General features: G+C 40.5%; 2 protein-coding genes and 1 long non-coding RNA gene across 3 annotated transcripts in view; 2 read left to right on the forward strand and 1 right to left on the reverse strand.

Annotated features, from left to right (window-relative positions):
* LOC124851950 (acanthoscurrin-2-like) overlaps positions 1–8,278 on the forward strand; it is a 29,570-nt gene extending 21,292 nt beyond the window's left edge. Inside the window, exons 2-3 of the mRNA XM_047340169.1 lie at positions 7,788–7,963; positions 8,202–8,278. Coding sequence (XP_047196125.1) covers positions 7,788–7,963; positions 8,202–8,278 — 253 coding nt within the window. The remainder of the gene's footprint in view (positions 1–7,787; positions 7,964–8,201) is intronic.
* Positions 8,279–8,289: 11 nt separating this feature from the next.
* bsna (bassoon presynaptic cytomatrix protein a) overlaps positions 8,290–22,048 on the forward strand; it is a 112,110-nt gene continuing 98,351 nt past the window's right edge. The window contains exon 1 of the mRNA XM_047340289.1: positions 8,290–8,697. Within this exon, the coding sequence (XP_047196245.1) occupies positions 8,341–8,697 (357 nt within the window). The 5' untranslated portion in view covers positions 8,290–8,340. The remainder of the gene's footprint in view (positions 8,698–22,048) is intronic.
* Positions 14,708–21,226, reverse strand: LOC118111536. Its single transcript, XR_004697099.1, has 3 exons — positions 21,104–21,226; positions 16,230–16,291; positions 14,708–14,934 (listed from the first exon to the last, which is right to left on the reverse strand). It is a non-coding gene; the product is annotated as an uncharacterized LOC118111536 (long non-coding RNA).

The raw sequence follows: 22,048 nt of genomic DNA on the forward strand, positions 1-22,048 counted from the left end.
TGTGTGTCAAGAAAGAAGCCGTTAAATTATTTGTGGATTCTTCAACTTAACGAGATAGGGTTATTTTCAACATTTCTGTTGATTTCTCAGTGCATAATTCATGGGTCGCGATGAAAAAAAAAATGGACATGTGTAGGGAACTGATATTTATGAGCGTGCACAAGGTGGTGCAGATCCAAATAAAAATTCGGATCTCATTAATTTTAATGTATTAGTGTCCACACATTCCTGTGCAAAAAGAAATATGTCACTTTACAGAAGATTAAAAACACTGTTAGTCACTTACATTTACCTGCTGTTGTTATAACTCGTGCGCACACTAATGTAGAAGCCTGTGATTACATGTATATTTTACCTTCGTGTCTGTGTCTGCTGTGAGTCTATTCACCATTCCTTTCAAACTGACAGCACAGTGGTCTATTTCCTAATGCATTTGTTTGCTTCTCCTCCTGAGGCGACACACCACTGATAGGAATTTCAATTAAAGTGCAGAGGAAATAGTCCAGGGGTGTTTTGAAAGTTCACTCTGCAGTCAGAGAGAAACTACATCCATCCCCCACTGGTGTACCTTCATTTTCCAAAATGTGGAAAGCGTCTTTTTCTAGTTTTCTATGGACTGATTCATTCTCCTATCATGAAGGACGTCTTTTGATTTTGTTTTGGACATGCAGGTGTCTGCATCTTACGTGTGACAAATGAAACCATCAACACTAGAGACTCATTTAGATATTTTCTCTGACTGTTTTCACATTTAGTCTTTAATTTGCTTCCCTTTATGTTTGTCTTTTCATAACATGATGTACAATGGACTGATTCAATCTATAAACAATTCATCAGATTTATAGATATTGATTATGTTGTAGAGTCCGATTGAATTCAGTGAGAAGGGGAAAGACCTCGGAATGTGTTTCCATTTGTGTGTGTGTGTGTGTATGTATAAGTGTGGGGGTGTAAGAATGTATAGTGAGAGAGAAAAGGAGGATGAAGGATAGGTTTCCAAGAGTGGGGTAACATGCAAAGCAAGGTAATCCTACTCTACCCTCTCTCCTCTATCCTCTCCTCACCTCCTCTCCTCTATCCTCTCCTCCTCTCATCTCCTCTCCTCCAAACTCTCCCCCACTGCTTTTCCATTTGATTATTTTCACACCAGCGTCCATTTATCAGAATATGGCTGGTTTATTTCGGTGCTTGAACTGACCGAGGGCACTGCCTGCAGTCAGTCAGTGAGCTTTAGTTGGTCAGTCAGGTAGTCAGTGACCTAATCATTCATTCACTCAGACAGCTAGCCAGTCATCAAGGTAGCATAGTATTCACGCAGTCTGGACCGTAAACCAGTCAGTAATTTAGCAGCAAGTTAACAAATCAAAGACATAGGACTATCAGTTAGTAACTAAATCAGTTAATCCAGTATAAGGTGTAGTCAGGTGGTAAAATAATGGATCAGCTGGTCTGTTAGAACATTTGTCAGTTAAAGCAACAGTTGGCACCGTCTGGAAATACATTAGTTTACTTCTTACCCATCCCTCTCATCTGTGAGTCCAGTGCAGAGTCATGCCTGTCATGTTTCTTACCTTAGCAAAAAAAAATGGAGGTAGTGAAAAAAACTGTAAAAACTCATCATCCTTAAACATGTGATTTTCTGTGTCTTATCAACACATGACTCAACTATTTACCTTCATATATGACTTCGTAGCTACTCTTCTAAATGAGCTGATTCAGTTATCAGTCATCCTGCTAAATAATGAATCAGTAAGATGGCAAACCAGATGGCCTGTATCAGACCAGTGAAGTAGTAGTGTATCAACCAGCAGGTCAGTGAGTCACATGGCTCGACAGACAGACAGGCAGGCAGACAGGCAGGCAGGCAGGCACACAGGCAGACACGCAGGCAGGCAGGCAGACAGGCTGTATGACAGCCAGACAAATAATTTTTCAAAATCCAATTTCTGTTCTCGCCTTCTCTTTTCCTGTGGACTTGATTTGACTGGGAGTTGATGAAGCATTACTGCTGCCGCTGCTGCTGCTGCTGTGTGTGTGTTTGTGTATGTGTGTGTCCGGTCCAGGTATTGCTCATGTTGTGGGGACCTGAAACTGTTTACACTGTCACATTATGGAGACTTTTCTTCGTTATGTGGACAAACAGCAAGTCCCCATAATGTAAATCGATACATTTTAAAGTGAAGACATGTTTAATGTTGGTTTAGAGTTAGATTTAGGCAAGTAGTAACTGGTTAGAGGAAGTCCCCAGGAAATCAATGTGAGTCAATGTAATGTTCTCTGAAGTCATGGAGACACAGATGTGTGTGTTTGTGATTGTGTGTGTGCGTGTGCGTGTGCGTGTGCGTGTGCGTGTGTGTGTGTGTGCATGTGTGTGCGTGTTATGTCAGTTCACATGCAAGAGCACATCTGCTGGATTAAGCACACACAACGTTAGCCAGGACATATACATAAAAGCATATGTCAATAAAAGAGATACTTAAAAATCACAAACACACACACTCACTGACAGAGGAGTAGCTGTTGTTTATATCAGTCCCCTGCTGAGAAAGCTTTAGAAGGTTATAAAGATGTAGGATGTGCTCAAGATATAAATAGACGGAGAAGTACATTAGACGTTCGGTGTGGAGTGTATGTAGACACATGGGTACTGTAGAATACAGTTATTGCTCTAACTGTTGATCTCCAGCCGCTTTGGCTGTAAATCAACCAGCAATCATCAGGCACCTAGTGTGTTGGGCCTGTACTGCATCACACTGAATGGGATTTAAATGAGAAATCTTATTACGGCAGCGGTGATGCTGAAGACATTTTCTTTCTTGTATCATCACTTTTCGGATTTCTTTGTCGATAGTGTAATTAAATACTAATGATAACATTTCAGATAACATAACAGTTGCACTGCTGTGCTCTGAAACCAATTCTTTACAATAGCAAGCACTGTGCAAGAGCTATGTTTCACAGCTCTCTTGTGTGTTTGTCACATTTGGGGACAAATTTTCAACCTGTACCTAATGCAGTAAATGTAGCTGCCATGAGTTGGTTACCCTGTCCCTGACACGCAAAGACGAGAATTTAATTTTAAACATTTGTCTGAAAACAAGAATTATATGACCTGAGTTTACAAGACACATACGCATATTTATATCACATTTCGAGTCCAGCAGGCATTTCACTTATGTTCTAACGGTGAATTGGCCAGTTGCATACAAGAATCAATATCCACCACCCTTCTTTTTTGGTTCTTGAAGAGAGAGCAGGTGTGTTTTGTGCGTATGTGGAGGTATTGACACACACAGGTTTGTGTAAGTATTTGAAGGCTGATTTGAGTTGATTTCTCTGGAGCCACCATCCTCATTTGCTGTTTACCCAATGCTGGGAATGTAAAGTGCATAATTTGATGATTCATCCATATATGAATGCTTTAACTAACTTTTAGTCAGAATTGGAAATCTGTTTAAGCTCCGAGCTGTTTTGCGGACTGCAACGGGAAAAAAATCAAAGCTACACCATGAATAGATTTTCTTAAATTAGTCACGCTGGGTCAGTGTAGAAAGGACCGTGCTCTGATGCTTGTATCTTTCTTTGCATCAGATAGAAATGATTTCTAACATGAAACAGGACTTTCTTTTTCTCTCACAAAACGTTTTTTTCATCCTCTTGATCTTTTTTACATTTAATGGCAAACTCCCCCCTTTAGCACAGCATTATCACCATCAGCTGAGCAGAAGTGGTTCTGTGCTTTTTGAGCTTGAATGCATGGAACAGACACAGCTGTTATATAACATTAGCTTAAGCTGGAAACATCAAAGGGACTCGAGAACACAGCATCACTATGAGATTTATCATTCTTATTATTGCATATATGTGTCGGCCAGTCTTTTTATGTGCGAACACTGTTGTTAGTTTTGTAACTTTTCAAGCTATTTTTCCAGTATCAGACTGAAACAGAACATTGTGTTATCACGTGAGAGGGCGTTATCACCTCCCACAAAATAGATTAGATACGTCAAATTGTGCCTCAGACTGCTGAGACAATGCAGATTTCCACTCCAACGAGAGCCTAATTTAATTGATTATTTCCTCTGCATCAGTGAAATCACTTGCTGTCATCATTGGTTTGAAGCCCTGCAGCTCCACAGCAACATCCGCTGAATGACAGGCTCCTCACTTGTTTCCTTCTCTTCCTTCATTTTCCCAGATTAATGGTTAAACACCAGAAAATACAAGATATGAGGTACTGCAGTGTTACACAGAAAGACAGCTCACTCAGCAGCCCGCTTTCTTTTTACACCATGTACCATTTTTAGTTGCTGTTGCACGTTTCAAAGTTTCCCCATGGGAATCAATAAAGCTTCTTTTTTTTATTCAAAATATATGTAAAACACAGAATGTGTACGCTTGTGCTTTAATTTATGTACAGTACATTCATTAAATCCACTCATGCTTGCATCTGGAGTATGTTTGCACGGAGGTACCCAATAGACCCTGTGCCCATGGTAACAGTAGGGTTTGCTTGTGTCATCTGTTTAAGCAGCGAGGAAGAGGAAAGAGCATCGGCTGCCCAGTGTTTCAGCTCTTTGGGCCCTGGTGAAACTGGTTAACTGTGCTGATGCTGGTTTGGCCTCATGTGTTTTAATTTAGATATTTACCTGAGATGCCGATATGGAAATTACTTAGCTGCAGTAAGCCGGTGTATCAACATTAGAAACAAACAACAAAAGGAGACACAACTGCAAAGAGGTAAGAGATTTTTCAGCTAGCCCTCTGACCTTCCTGCCTCCCTGGATACTCTCTTTAGTGCTCTTCCACACTGGGTACACTATGTACTTACTTGTAGGTGTAAGATATTTTTTGAATTTTCTTCTTGAGAAGAAAATTCCCCATTGAAATATTTCCTGATTTGAGATAATGTAGCTTATGAAGAAGCTTAAGTTCTGATTATAACAACACAACAAATTAAAAAAAAAAAAAAGATTTATTAATCGGTTTTGCTCTGAAAAACCCCAAAACATAATTCTTAGATACAAAGGGGGATGGAAAACAGAGACAGAACAGAAGAAGCGATGGCATAAAATAATGGCAGATAAAGTGGAGAGGAGGAGGCAGATGGGAATAAATGGGTCGTACAAAAGCCATTCTGTCAACAGCTGAGTGGGAAGAAATGAAGGAAGAGGAGAAATAGAGGAGGAGGAGGAAATAGATGTTTGGTTTGGGTCCACTAATAACTGGAATAGACTTGTTTTGCTGCAGCTGGGATAAGGAATGTACCCATCTAAGAGAAGGCTATTAAGGCTATAGGGCCAATAAAAAGTGAAAGCACCACCAATGGGGATTTTCTGGGATTGTCTGCAGTTTCCCTTCAGTTCTCCATAAGACAGAGCATATAAGCATTCTCTCTATTTGCTTTGATAAGTAGAGTTGCATTCAAAAGAGTGCACCTCTAAGTTAATCTCAGCTGTCACTCATGATGTCTCACGCCTTTTTAATAACATCCAGTAGCTATTTTAAACCAAACATACCAGCAAAATGAACAGAACATATATCATCACTATAAGACGTGAAACTGAAATGACACAAAACAATCTTGGAATACATTTATTTCACGTGTTCTTTCAGTTTGGCCCATGTCCCATCTGCTAACATGGAGGGGGCAGAGCCTATACTACACAGAGATGTTTTGGCTTCATTTTAGTGGAGCTGTTATGTTATGTCCATCTTGATGTTCAGTCTGTGGTCCCCTCCTGTCAATGTCACTTACGTGTGACTGGCCAACAAGCCTCCACCCCTCTCTTCAGACAGTAGATCAGAGGTTATAATGGGAGAGGATGAAATCACTTTGACTGAACAAGCATGTGTATTGAGGCACTTGGGTGCGACAGTGATAAATGTCCCCAGCGAAACGCAGAGGCTAAGTGTGTAAACACCCAGAGAGCAGGACTGTTCCCATTACTTGGGCTGTCACCTTCGTTAGCCTCACTTCCTCACAACAATTAGAGCTGGTGTCTTCCTGAAAATGAAAGTCCCCGGCTCTTTCATTGTCATGTTTCTTCTACTTATCGCCCATTCTTTTTCCATTTTTCGCTTTCTCTGTTGTTCTGTTGTTCTTCCTTCTCCTTTCTTCTCTTTTATATTTCGACTACAGTTAAACTGCAAATCTACATTGTCAAAATATTTTTTTGACAATGATATTTGAGATTTTTACATTTTGTCTTCAAATAACATTCCCTACGTGCCACCAAAGATTTACTTAGTAACTCAAATGAAATTAAGGCTGATTGTATATGGTGTCATACAAGATCTATGTTATGGATATGCAGACAAAATCATTACAAGACAAATCAAACAACATTAAGTAAAATATAGAATAATCTTGCTCGGAGTGCACTGTCAGCCTTGTTCTCTGTTTTTCTCCCTTCTTTCACATCATCCATTTCAGCTGTAAGTCTCTTATCCTGTCTGCTCCAACGTCTTAGTGACATTCTCGGCTCCTCGGTGAAGCTTTGAGGTTTGTGTTGAGTCACCCTTTTTTCTCCCCCTCCTCCTCACAAAGAAGACAAGTCCCCATAATGTGACTTTGTAAACAGATTTAGGTCCCCACAACGTGAGTCACCTGAGTCACACGCTATATGCACACAACTGGTGCCGTGTTGATCTGTAACTGTGTACATCTGTGATTGAAGGATGTGTTTTTTTTCTGAGACAAAATGTTATCATATACAGACTGACATCCCTCTGCCTGACAAAGATAACTGAGTGTTCACTTGAGCCAATGCAAATGGTTGATGCGTACACTCTCTTTCAACCAAAATTACTGTCACACTGCTGAGTGACATTTTGAAAACATCCTCAATCAATGTAAATCCACAGTTTGTGAGGGACATATGCATTTTCACAGTGTTTGACTTTGACCTACAAAGTTCCTGAATTGCAACTGTGTGAACATTGATGTTTTATCACTGTCAGTTCAGAAGTCACAAGGACTTCTCTTTAACTGGGGGACTTGGTATAAGAATAGGAAACGGGGTTGCTTAAGGTTGACTTGGCCTCTGAGAGTCGAAATAAAAATGTCCAAAAAGAAGAGACTCGACAAAGGAAAAGAAAAACCATCAGGGAAGCGAGGCCATGGTCAGTGCTGGCTGAAAAGATAATAGAGGAGGAGGCAGAGGGCAATGAAGAGAGGAGGGCCTGAACTATAAAGAGGAGAATGTGAAGGAGAAAAATAAAACTTTATCGAGTGAAATTCGGAAAAGAAGAAATTAAAATTAAAAAGAAAATAGTCAGAGACATAAAGGAAGAGAGAGGCAGACATTTTATAACGGTCAAACTGAAGAAAACCTTATACCTTCAATATGTGACACGACAATCAATTGAATAGAATAGATTCCAATTATATATACCCCAGCAGCAGAAAGAAAATGAGCAATTTCAATTTTATTTAGTAATTAAGTTGTTATATAAACTTGAATGAACACTGAAGCAATCTGGGATTAATGCAGTTTTGGGGTATTCATTACCATTTGGTTATTTTGGTTTGGTGGTTAGTTGGTTGGTTGGTTGTTAGGTTGGGAAGGTGGTTGGTTAGTTGGGTGGGTGGTTCGTCGGTTGGTTGCTTGGATGGGTGGTTGGTTGTTGGTTGGGTGGGTGGTTGCGTAAAAGGCATGGGAGTAATAAAATATGATTGACTAGTAAGGAGTGATGCACAGTTACTAACGTGATCGTACACCATTTGGAATTCAACATCTTGTTTGATTTTAATTTCTCTTTTTTGCTTTGTCCCTCTCTTTCAGGGGTCCGATGGGTAGCCCCAAGCCTGGCATGCAACAAGGAGGCCATGGAGGAGGAATGGGAGGAGGAATGGGTGGAATGGGAGGAGGAGGAATGGGGACTGGAGGAGGAATAGGAGGTGGAGGAATTGGTGGAGGAGGAATGGGTGGTGGAGGAATGGGAGGTGGAGGAATGGGAGGTGGAGGAATGGGAGGAGGAGGAATGGGTGGAGGAGGAATGGGAGGTGGAGGAATGGGTGGAGGAGGAATGGGTGGAGGAGGAATGGGAGGAGGAGGAGGAGGAATGGGTGGAATGGGTGGAATGGGTGGAGGAGGAATGGGTGGAATGGGAGGAGGAGGAATGGGGGGAGGAGGAATTGGTGGAGGAGGAATGGGCGGAGGAGGAGGAATAGGAGGAGGAGGGATAGGGGGGGTGAGAGGAGGAGGGATGGGGGGAATGGGTGGAGGAGGAATGGGAGGAGGAATGGGAGGTGGAATGGGTGGAGGAGGAATAGGGTCCAGAGCTGCCGAGCCCTACCGCCTGGCCACTCACGAGACTCCAACTTCCCCCCGACACATGCAGTCCAGCCAGGGGTCTGGTCATGGGATGGGTCACGGTCCTGCCGGATCCAGTATGGGAGGCCATGGAGGTCAGAGTCCTGGTCAGCACGCATCCCGTCGAAACCTCCAGGTCGACTTCAGTGGCTCCAGGACCGGCCGGTCTCCATCGGTGTCTCCTGACCGCGGCGTAACGCCCACCTCACCTTACTCGGTGCCACAGATCGCGCCCATGCCGAGCAGCAAACTGTGCCCAGTGTGCACCTCCACAGAGCTGTCCAACCCACCGGCTGTACCCAACTACAACACCTGCACCCAGTGTAAGGCCACCGTCTGTAACCAGTGTGGATTCAACCCCAACCCACACCTCACTGAGGTAAGTCAGGTTTGACAAGGAGTATGTATGTATTTGCATTGTTTTCCTCTCATGTTTGCCTTTACTTTTCCACAGCAAATATGTGCAACAAGGTAAAATCGTTGCAGTTTTCTATCTGCATAAATGACATCAGTAATCTGATTGTGCTGATTTATAGTGAGAGACAAAGCATTTGGATATGCATATAATCTAATCCTGTGGGCGGACAGAGGTCAATGTCAGTTCATGTTTCAGTATTTAATGATAAACAACAGGAAACGTTTATGTACATAGTGAAAGTTGGAGCCTGGAAAAAGATCTTGTCGAAACAAACAGGATAAAGATTTTGTCTGGCCTATTGTGAGAGTCTGCGAAGGAGAGGAAAGATGTTTTGCTTGGGCATTTTTAATTTTTTATGCCAATCATTCACCTTTGACTTTAATGATATTGAATTGAGTGAGTGAATGAGTCGGCACAGGGAAAGAAGCGAGAAAGATGGTTGGAGGCAAAGGAGATTAACGATGACGGGAAGAGAAAGAGTGAGGGAGAATGAGAGAGCATGGTCACATTAAAAAAGATAATTGGAAGCTTTAACTGTGCGTTTATTTTTCTGTGTATTTTAATTTAAAGAGGGAATCATTTAAATAATAGAAAATACATGAATGAGCAACAGACTGAAAGCATATAGGCTGTGTGTGTGTGTGTGTGTGTGTGTGTGTGTGTGTGTGTGAGACTTTGTACTGCAGTGTGTATTTCTGATAGACAGGAAGTGTAAAGACTCAGCAAGTGGCAGTAATTTCTTCCAGATGCGCTGACAGAATCCCCAGGTCTGGACTGTGTGTGTGTGTGTGTGTGTGTGTGTGTGTGTGTGTGTGTGTGTGTGTGTGTGTGTGTGTGTGTGTGTGTTTGTGTTAAGAAAACAATAGTACCTGGAATTCAAAGAGAGATGGAGAATAAAAGAGACCGAGGAGTTTAACTGTAAAGTTATTCAGAGTTGGATGGAGGGATGAGGAGGAGAGATAAGGTTAAGAGACTATCTGATTGAGAGGAGGTCAACACTCCCCTTCGTTGATGAGTTCAAACTATCAGTCTGGTGTCAGGGTCAGGTGACAAATGCCAAGTCTAATCCTCCGCATGCAGACAGGACAGACAGGAACACAACCACACAACACACAGAGGCACAAGACTACGAGTGATATATTAGCTATGCTGGCACACACTGATTCTCGCTCATGTCAGGTTCAGGGGCTTTTCATTGGCAGGTGGCAGGATAAACACTCGGTTGTAGTAAACAAACAGCTGTGGTTGTGTTGTTGTGTCTCATTTTGATTTGCTTTTATGTTGGAGAACATTGGCCCCAGTGTCGTCCATGTGTACCTGGTACACACACTCTGGTCATTCACTCTGATGCTCCATATAAAGATGGATGATGTGTCATCAAAAATGATACTAAAATATTACAAGAGTCTGCTCTGTAGCGATCAGGGATGGAGGTTCTGCTGCTCCACCAATTCCATCTCAGATGTCAATTATGGTGTTTCACCCTGTTTAAATAGCATCAAATAACATATTATAACCAAAAATAAGCACTTGGACAAACATCAGTGTGATAAAATTACCAAAATCATCTTTGAGAAATATTTATTTGACGTGTACTGTGACTTTTTAATTTTGACCATGTCCTATCCATCAACATAGAGGAGGATTTATGACCTATACTGCAGCCAGTCACCAGGTGGCGATAGTCTACGCTCAACAGGCTGTGTGTGCAAGCGGAAACATATACACACACACACACACACACACACTCACACACACACACACACAACTCACACACACACACACACACCCAGTACGCACAAGTCAGTGTGCAAGCAGTAATTTAGATTAAATTGACTAACAAGGTCACAGACCAATAGTGTGTAAATATTTATTTTAAAAGTCAATGTTATATTTAGACAGACTTAATGAATGAAGTATCATTGTTGCGAGCACCTGCCTTCTGCTATTGTTGTGTGTGGAGTTTGATATCAGGCTAAAACACTTGTAGGGTAACAAGTATCAACATGGTACCTTCGATACCTTGATACTGTCAGAATAATCTGAATTGTAGCATCAACATGGCACCGAAATATTGATTCTAGTGACATTTGGTCTTTACAGTACGACAGATTCTGTCTAAACTAAATCTTTTTATCTCTGCTCTTATGTTCCTGCACATGTGGTCGCGTCTGTGTGTGTGTGAGAGAGAGAGACAGTGAGAGTTTTTAATAATGGTGGATAATGCTAATGTAGAGGAGGGAGGAGTTGATAAGCCTCTGATTTAGGGATTTGGACTGCACTTGTGGCAGATTAACACAAACAAAATTACACACATATGCTCGCGCGCACACACACACACACACACACACACACACACACACACACACACACACACACACACACACACACACACACACACACACACACACACACACACTCACACACACACACACTCAGAGGCAATAACAAGTACCGATATGTAGACACCCACACAAACACAGTCAGCCGCAACTTGTGGCTTAAAAAAAGAAAAATTACTAATTAATTATTTTCCCAGAAGAAACATTAATCCTCAAATTTGAGGTCTGATTTCCGACTCCTCCATCTTGTACAGATTTATACGACGGTCCTGCAGTTGTTTGGGCTCCTATAAATTATGGATTAGCCTTCTTCTCCAATTAACATTTACTATCTTCTCAATTTCTGTCCTTGCCAATCAATGCTCCCTCAATCCTGGTTGTCTAATAAACAGTGACAACCTCTAAACACTGTTCCCCTGATGTAGTTTATAGTATTCAGTTGACTTAGCTCAACAGCTGTAAAAGAGTAAAACGCATTACAATGTTGCATACGTTTTTTTCACTCCACTGAGCTTGCTATTATATTGACATAAACATTAAATCTTGCACATTGTTAGGAATTTATTTTATTCAGATTAAATCTACCCCAGACAATTTAATGGAAGCTTGGGAATTCAAATATAATAGAAATAAGAACATATATTGTGAATGGTAAGTGATGTTTTGCACTTTTTAAGATAAAAATAATCTTTCAAAAAAAAGAATTTACACATACACATAAATATGAATACTTTACTACTAGCCATTGCAATAACCCCTTCACAAAAGCCTTCAGCTGTGTGTGGCAGAGCTCTAGCCTAGTTGTGTATGGATTAATAGTTAAACTGAACATTATCCCATATGATCGCAGTTAATCAATGTTTTGTGTGTGCTGATAATTCAATAAGCAGCGCCAGGCTCTATATCCGTCAAACTGTGATCACATTCCATTTACATCCGAGAACATTAAGCAGACTTAGCCTGGCAGGCTAAAGAGATTATTTTATATTAACAGGTCTGAGATGTTTATTAACGACTGTTAAACAAGCACAGAGTCACATGAAGTCCTGGCATGCTTCATGTTTAAATGATCCTGACCGAAAGGAAAATTCTTTCTCACATAATAATAAAATGTTTCCAGCTATAACCACCCCGCTCTTTGTAGAATCATAGAATAATACCTGAACTCAGCTTCCTCAATATTACAAAAATTGTTTTCTATTAACACTGACACGTCCACATCTTGTTATATTCTGACGCCTTTTTCATCAGATAACCTTAAGCAGGCTGAGCCAGGAGGGTGACACCAATTATCAGGCCAAAGAGGAGGATCAGTGACAGATTATAGCCAATGTGTTTGATTCAGGAAAGGTGGTATTTAGGGAACATGGCTTTCATGTTGTTCATTTAGCTGTGAGTGTGATTAGTGGAATGTCAGGCACTGAAATATACATGCACATACTATTTATAGGTCTGGTTCTCATGTTGAATCTGGACATCACAGTTGCATGCGACAGTTCCTGGCGCTGGCAGCACGTTGGTGTGGTAATTACCACTGTCACCTCACAGCAAGAGGGTTTGAATCTCGGTTCATCCACGTTAGCTGTGGCAGTGTGGATTTTCCAAAGACTTGTAGATTGGGGTTAGGTTAATTGGAGACTAAATTGACCATTGTTGTGAATGTGAGAGTGAATGGTTGTTTGTCTCTGTATATGTTGGCCCTATGATATGCTGCAATATCGTCCAATGTCAGCTGGGATTGGCTCCAACTCACCCTGCGACCCTCAAAGGAAAGGCAGCACAGATGATGCATGGATGGAGTTCCTGGTGTCTTAAGAATCTTAGGAGCTAACGGTGAGATTGTGCATCGGTGATGTTTTGATACCTTAACTTAACAGACCTAAAAAAACCTTACAACAAAGCCTCTAAACATCAGTGCAACAAATCAAATGTAGGTACGACTTTAATCCACAACTTTATAGAACTTTTTTCCAGCAGACATTTTAACATAGTAAGAAAAGGACAGGTGTTACTGAAATCGCTCAGTTCAGGACGAGCATTGCAGTAAGAAACAATCATGTGACAGTGTGCCGGCATAAACAATACTGCGACCCTGAAACTGAAGCTGCAACATTAAATTAATCTGTCAATAATTTTCTTCTCTTACTTCTGTATTTTTCCTCCCCAAAAAAAAATCAAAAGTGTTTCAAAATGTCTGATGTAAAAAAAGTCTGATTCAAGTCGTTCCAAGTCGGTGCCCGTGGGATCTTTATCAACCTCTAAACTAGTAATTTTTATTGGTAGAATAGTCTTCAAACAAACCTTATGAGATGTTGACAACCATTTGGCACATAGTCACTTACAGGGTGTTTTTGCCGTGAACCAGATGGAACCTTTTTTATTTGATGTTTTTTGTGGATAAAATGTGTTGGTTTTATACCTTAAAAGGATAAAACCCAGAGTGTTGCAGCTCTCATAAATATGGATGAGGGATGCTGAAACTCCCACACACCATGTTTTTGCAATTCATTTATATGAGTTATTCATTCCTTAAAATAAAACACCTGGGGAAGATGCTACAAACCCTCAGTGTGGAAGTTCATACTGAACAGTGGACGGGTTGTAGCTTGTCATCTTTTCCTGATGCTCCGCAGTTGAGAAAAAAACGTTGCTTTCCTAATTAACCATGGCCTTTGAATGTTTTGTGCATGGCAGTTGTTCGATAATACCACCCACTCTACAGCTACACACTCACAGCTGGAATTTTAACCAGCGACCATTTGCTCAAATTAACTCATTTGCATAGCATTGTTAATCCACTGGGGGTTTAGGTTGAACAGATTTCTAAGCAGGGGGACAGACTTAATGTCATTGGTCAATGTTGGGCTCAGTGGGCGGAACCCTGGACATCCTGTTTTGGTGGCAAAAGCTGTAAAGTGGGGTTGTTTAAATCATGAATAAATCCATATACTGATATCTACCTTTGTTACGGAGGCATTTAAGAAAGTAGAAAGTCAACAGGTTAACTAGATAACTAGATCACATTGTTTCAGTTAATAGCAGATCATTATGATTCTTATACGTCTCTTTTCTTTTATATAGACATGTAAAATTGTATGTAACAACTAAATAACTGACAACTAACAAAATAGATGAACTCTGTGACGTTTGTTCCTCCTCTTGAGTTTAAATTCATCCCAAGATTATTTACCATGTGAACAGCACTCTAAGAAGATATTATTGGGTTATTAAATATGAGTATATACAGTATATGTGGAAGAATATATGCTATGAATATATCAAAACCAAAACCAAAAACAATTTAACATTTAACAAAAGAGGCTTGTACAAGACCTTTGCATTGATGAAATTTGACCTAAAATCAGCAAAGCTGGTTTATACCAGGATATCATATTAAAGTCAAATAATAATAATTAAATCTGTTCTGTTTTCATTGCTCAGTAGTGCTAAGGACTTATTTAGTCAATGTGAAAAAAAGTTATTGAGGTACTAATCCCCATACCAGAGTGTCCTGTAACGAACCTGTTTTATTCCAAAAAAGATTTATATTCTGTTGCCACAAACATGAAATCACTTCCTGTGTCAGAGAGAGTTTCAAACTGCAAAGGCAGAAACTTTCAGGAGGTCTCATTAGCTGCTGCGGGTCTCTGCTGAGTCGCTCAATCGCGGTTTATTTTACACAACATAAAGTCTCCCCATGACTTAGGGAGACTCTGATTCAGTGGAATTAAGTTTATTTCTGTGTGAACCTCACACAACCCGAAATCTTCTAGTATGCAGCACAAGGTGAGTTTCTGGTGAGGAAGCAGTGGCCGTCCAATGCTCAGATTCGGCGACCTGGGGAGCAGGTGATGTTCTAGATGTGAAAAGGAATGAAGCAAAGCCAAAAATCCATTATTCCAACAGATATTTACATGTATGGCAATGTAGTGATTCAATAAGTTATATCTTCTTAATATCAGTATAAACATAAACAAGTTCTGTGTTGCTTTTGTTGTTATCCTGGCAAACCGCAGACGTGATTGTGAAAATACTATGGCACAAGTAAAAAAATAAATGAAATCGAAATGTGTGGATGAGTGCAGCTGCAGGGTATTATTTATGATTGTATTATTGATGATATTTAGTTTTCTTGTCGTTCACACTAACTTGATCTCGGCCCACTTGTCTCTTAGCCATTTGCCGTCTAAGGCCTTCGACAGCACGTCTTCCTCCGTAGCCTGTTTGTTGTTCAACAGACTGCTTGCTAATTTTAGACTCAGCTTGCACAAAGAGCTGTCACTGGAAATGTGTGTGTGAGGTGGATCAATTAGTTTCCATAGAAATCTGCAGATTGTGCTTCTCTGTTCCTTTCTCTCAAATCTTAGTATCTGCCTAATCTCGGTTTTGGGTCTGGACATTTTTCCGGACATTGCCTTTCACATATGAAAAATGCAGCAGGAGATTGTCCAAGTGAGACATGTTGACAACAACATTAAAATGTCCGAACAATTCAAGCAAGGAGTGACCTCTGGGTAGAGCACACAGGATGTGTAACATGTTGTATAAATTCTGTTGTGGAAATCATGTGGTTTTGTTTACACGCATCACCATCAGCATTGGCTCTCTTCAACAAAAGCTCTCGAATCTCCTTGTCTTTCCAAGTAGACTTCTTCCTCTGCGTCCTATACATGTATTTAATTTTTTCATTTTTGTGGCCTTTGTGTAGAAACGTGATCAACTTGCACCACATCGCGTGCTGTACATTCTTCGGACATTATCTTGATGTATTGTCACATGGTCTCACTTGGAATAATTACTGGAAATCTTGCCAGGGGGCTGGCAGGGGAAACTCGAGAGAATGTCTGAAGCGACGTTGAGATTTGTCTTCTCGCAAACAGCCTCTCATGATAATTTCACAAACATGTCCGGACTTCAGTGCATGTCTAAAAGCAGCAAATAACTGCTCCTTAACTCAAGGCTATAGTTGCAGTGGACAAAGTTTTAGACAAATCCACGCGGCATAGGATTTCTTTATTTATTACCAAGGTGAGTCTTGGAACAAGAATAATTACCTCTCAGGGGTTGTGAAAGTGTTTTTCTGTATATAATTTACTCTCTGCATCTAATAAACTAGTACAAGACCACAACATGACCAGCACCTGCACCCACCTCAGTAAGTGTGTTGGTCTGTCCCATTCCTCATAGCACTGCTGCTGCTGCTGCTGCTGGTTCTGATGATGATAGTAATGATAATGCTACTGAGACAAGTTACAGGAATGACACTCTGGTAATTACCTCTTACATTTCTTTCTAATGACATGATATTTTTATCACCGTGATGGCAGTCTCGCCTCAGAGAATTGGAGCCAGTCGCTCATAAGGACTGAAAACAGTGACCGTTCTCCCTAATGAGGGACATCACTGTGGTGGCCTAAATGAGAGGAGGTATTTTCATCATTGCAAATGGAGCATAATGATTATAATTCAGACGACACCTAGCACTGAAATAAATATAATGGCTGGTGAGAGCTCATCACTGTTGTATTGTCTCCTGCTTTTCTTCTGTTGATTACAGCCCAAGTCTTTATGTAATGTTTCAGAACAAACTTCTGATTATGTACAAAGCTCTTAACTACACTGATATGTGTGTTCAATTTTTCAGTATTTAAACAAACAACAGTCTTTAAAAAAAATTATATTTAACTTTAATAACACAGACCAAAACAAAACATCAACATCCTTACATAACATACAATACAAACAAAAGCATAAAAGACAATAATCACATAAGACAAAAAAGAAAAAGAAAAAGCCAGACTGTACAGAGATAAACTACAGCGTTACAGCCTATACTAATCCACCATTCAGTGAAAATAAAGCATATGGCGAGGAATAGCCAGAATGGGTATCAGGCAAAATTTGGGGTATCATTCGGGAACAGTTAAGGTGTCTATTAATTGGGCCCCAGGTGCTTTTTCATTAAAACCTTGCGTGCTGCTCAGAAGCCTCTCAAGGTGTATCCCTGAAACTAGTTCCATTAACCATCTGGAGAAACAAGGAGCACTGGTAGCATTCCATTCGCTTAGTATTATTCTCTTTGCAACTAACATACCAAACACAAGGGTCTGCTGTACAGTATGTGGCAGTGCAAGAGAAGCTACAGAGCAGCCAAACAGGGCAACCAGTGCATCAGGTTTAATTTGTAGACCATACATTTTAGAATATCATTAAAAAATATCCTGCCAGATGGCTAGGGTGGTATGGTTGTAAGCACTGTCGCCTCAGGGATTCCAGTTCAAATGTCTTGCCATACATATTTACTGTCTGTGTGGGTGCCTCAAGCTTCCTCCCACAGTCCAAAGACATGCAGATTAGGGTTTGGTTATTTGGAGACTCTAAATTGACTGTAGGTGTGAATGTAAGAGTTAATGGTTGTTGGCCCAAATTTTCCACAAAAATCTGGCCATCGTACTACACGTTACTAAATAAATGGACTTCCGGAGAAGTCTTCATACAATTGCTTCAGAACAGCCCCCCAGCTGATACCAAGTCAACTGTATTACAGCTGAAAAACTGAGTCAGTCTGTACCTCACAATTTGAACTGTCAGAGAGCTTCCCACCAATCACAGTAATCCTGAGTTGTTGAAACACTGGCTCAGGTGAAATCTTATGGTGAGGAAGTAGCCTAATTTTATAAGTCATTACCGAGCTGCCAGGGAGAGTTTAAATCCTGACATGCAATTAAGTTTCAAAGTGTGGAAAATAATCATGACTCTAACTCCACTTTACTGAAATGTATGTAAAGCGTCCACACAGCATTGCAAATTTCCTTCCCCCCTATTTTCCAAATTTGCTAGCGCAGAGACTTTTCTTTTCAGCCTCCATCCTCTTTTCTTCTTGCCGCTTTAGGTCTGCAGTTCTTGCTTTCTTTCTACTGTTCTACCGCAGCCTTTATCCAGCTCTCTCTCTCCCCTATGTACATCTCCAGTCTCTCCACTCTTTCCCTCTCTCCTTCTCTGCGGTACTAGGAAGCAGTCCGTCACGCATGGCTGTCCTTGAGTGAGTGGCGAATCAAAAGCCCCAGCGTCGGCATAAACCTCCACCAAGCAGCAGAAATCCTGTTTGAAAGCCTCCAGTTGCACTGACAGCTCAGTGGATATGCACATAAACACACACTTGCACTTGCATATGGAGTCCCCCCCCACACACACACACAGTACATTCATGAACAAATCTAGTTCAGTGGAGAAATGTGTGCATGTGTTTCCCCTGAGGGTTCCTCACCGCAACCGCATTCTATATGTCCCTGTTGTGCACTGACAGAGAGCGACTCAGTGACGAGGTTAGTTGCATTAACACGGGAATAGTTGAAAGTGATTAATCTGGTTAAATTGTATCCCAGTGAAAAACAAGCAACTTTGGCATCACCCCAGAAGCAATACTTCCACATCCACCCTGAAAATTCAGGGTGTTCTGCTCCTTTACCATTTTTTCTTAACAGGACCTGTTGTTTAAACTATATCTTGTTTCCTATAGTTTACTCTACTTCACTCTCTGGTGTAATTCTTCACAGTGGCTGTTTTGGCTGAAACCAACCAAGCCAGTTGATATATTTTACTGGTGAGAATTGACGATCAAGCCACATTCAGTTACTTCACAGCTAGCTAGTTAGCTACATTAGGTTATCTAGCATTACAATAAAAATGTTATATTTATTTTGTATTTTGGAAAATACTTTGTGGGTAACCATATTTTATCATGACTAAGCTGACTCAGCTAGTTGAAGCCATAGACTGTATCTCCTCTTCCTCCCACTATCCAGAAATGAAAATTGGCACTTGAACAAACATCAGTGTGACAAAAACTACCTAATGAAAATTAAAAATTTAATTAATTTGATGTGTACTTTGAGTTTTTCATTTGGTCCGAGTCCTATTTGCTAAGATGGAAGAGGCAGGGTTTCAAAAATTCTTTGGCTTCACTTTTGGGTAGCTGCCATGTTGTCCATCTTTATATACAGTCTATGGTTGGAGTGCTTACAGCAGGTTCCTTCGCTAATAGTTACCTAGCTCACAACATCAACCAGCCAGGCAGCTACTATGTCAGCTATAGAAAAATAAAAGTCAACAAATGAATGAAGTAAAAATATAAATTCCATAAAACGCTTTTTTCCTTTTTTTCTCATCTAGGCCTACATTGGTCCATAACAATACCAAAAAGCTTCTGTATCATCCAGAGACACAAAACTCAACAGATATGCAGCACAGGTCTGTCTCCATTGCAGACCTACCAAGCACCTTTAGAACAATGCATGATGAAGATAGTGAAAACGGTTCATGATCTCCCAATAAACTAATGGGCTTTTCTGCCACATCAGTGAGTGACAGAATCACAAATGCATGGAACAGATGAAGGTTTGACTTTCAATATTATTTACACAGTTTGTAGGTCCCGTTCATTTTAACTAGACTCTTTGACTGTGCGTGGCCCCAGCGGGAGTGACACCTCTAACCCTGTCTGTGTTACTACCCTGTTCTTCCCAATTAGTCCCACAGAAGCCCATTTTCGTATTTTTTTAAATCACCACTCTGCGCCTTTATTTCTCCTTTGTCCTCCTTCACTCCACTCTGAGCTCGTACCTGTCTTTCTTTTCCTCTTTTTTGCTATTCTGTGATATCCACTCCCTTTTTCCCCTGTTATTCTTTCTTCAAGCTTATTTCTGCCCCTCTACTTGTCTCAATCCTGACCCTTAATAGATTTACCACCTTGCCAGACAAACACTACCGTCACCATAGAAACCAGGTCAGGCACAATGAAGGTCACTGTATCTGTATATGCCGAGATACCAGGAAATGCTGTATGTTCCCATATGTGAATGTCTGTGGGCGTGTTGCAACATCAAGGTGCAGAAATCTGCTGGGAGAGACTGTGATGGCAACAGCTTCACTGGGGCCACCAGGGGACATGTACTGCACATGCAAACACAGAAACAAACGTGTGTAGGGTAACACAAGATCAAGAATGAAAAAATACTGCAAACATAATTGTTAAACTAAATCATAACACATACACTTAACAAGAAGAGCATCTTCATCTGCTTTTCTCTCATCATGGAGCTCAATCATATCTCCTATACTTGATTGTTTACTCCTGTGTAGCCATTCAGTCTTTTGTTAAGGTATTATGAATATGAATGACAATTCCTGGAAACTATTATTTTCTGTTCCAGTATCAGGGGAGAAAAAGCTGCAGGCACAATTACATTTAAATCCAAACTCAACAATGACAGGCTGTACTTTCCTCTCTCCATGTTCAAATCTTATTCATTAATGTTTTGTTTACACATAAAAAATGCTGGTATCTGTGCAATACTATCCTGGCTTTAGTGTTAGTGTTAGTACCTCAACAACAAATACAGGACACCTGATCACAATCCTGTCCACAGATTTATTTTCAAGAGACCCTGGTAGTTTGTCACCTAACAGCTTATTTCTACAATTCAGCAATTAATCAACATCATCAAATCTGTGGTTGTTTCCAACAGCCCAGTAAATCCCATGCCTACTTTCAGTAAATCAAATATATGCTCCTTTTATCAACTTTTCAGAATCAGAAAATCAATCATTTAATTGCCGAAAGTCTTATTTTGTCTTGTTGAACAGATTTATCGCTCAGTTCCATCCTGCACTGAAGCTTTTGTGTTGTCCCTGAGCTGTAAGTGGCGTTCGATCAAAGTGTCTGCCAAATGAGTAAATGTAAATGTAAAATACATTCATATTATCCAGTGTTTTATTGTGCCAGTGCTCCATGCTGAATCTGCTGTCACTTCCTTTGCTGCTCCACCACTGTCATGACTCAAAACTAAATCCCTTCAGTATATTCACAGGGAGTTTCAGCAACAACAAACCTTATAATCTCTCCTCAACACCAATCATCGCCACGAATGTGCCACAATCTGCATTTAAATCCTGCAGTCATGTAAGAGCCAGAGCATTCTTACACGTGTTTCTCTGTGTCAGACCCTGCACTGCTGTAAGCTCACCGGCTGCATCGCTGTAAGAGGGATGTTCTGATGGCATAGACGAGAAATGAATTCCACACCTCCTGCTGGAACCTGTTGAGTTGAAACTGACGTTGGTAGTAGAATGACGTGCTTTTAAGAGAATGGCTGCCAAATGGCAGGATAGTGAGGCCAGTTTAGGATTATCTGCTAATATAGCAGAGCATCACAGTGATAGCTGCCCAGTGTGTGTGTGTGTGTGTGTGTGTTTTGTTCTGCCTCTCTAACCTGGCACTGCTTTAGCTGAGCCTTTTGGCAGAGGAAGCTGTTGAAGGCACAGAAATAGAACAAGAATACAAAAGCGGATGGCGGTGACACATTTACATAAATATATATATTTTTTTTATTTCTGTGTGCCAGGCCGATACATTTGATCCATCCATTTCTGGGATTAGAAGACATCCCTGATTTTACAAATCATACATCTTCTGGTATCACATACTGTATATACATATGGATAAAGAAACATTATCACAACATATTATTCTTTATTACTTATATATAATATATACATATTGTGGCTCAGTATGATTAAACCCAAATTAGTGTGAACGAGGCACAACAAGGTATATATACAGTATATCTGTTAAAAAGAATGGATTATTTTGGTTTTAATAACAACACAACTTAAATTAAACAAATTTAAACTACCAGTAGGATGATATAATTTATCTTTGCCTTTCAAACTTACAAATCACTGCTGAACATTAAATCCATTTCATCCCATAGCAACACGATGGGTATTGAGGTTTAATTAGGTTTAATGTAGGTGCAAAACGAACTTGCCAGTTGTGTTTATTGTGAAGCACCAGTTCCCTACACAACAGAAGTGAAACCAGGGTCTCTGCAGTTGTAGGTGTGATTCTTGTTTCCCTTTCTTACTGGCTGATTTTCCACATCTTGTATACATGCCTCTGTGAGGAAGAG

This window comes from Hippoglossus stenolepis, chromosome 6 (genome assembly GCF_022539355.2).
Source record: "Hippoglossus stenolepis isolate QCI-W04-F060 chromosome 6, HSTE1.2, whole genome shotgun sequence".
Classification (NCBI taxonomy): domain Eukaryota; kingdom Metazoa; phylum Chordata; class Actinopteri; order Pleuronectiformes; family Pleuronectidae; genus Hippoglossus; species Hippoglossus stenolepis.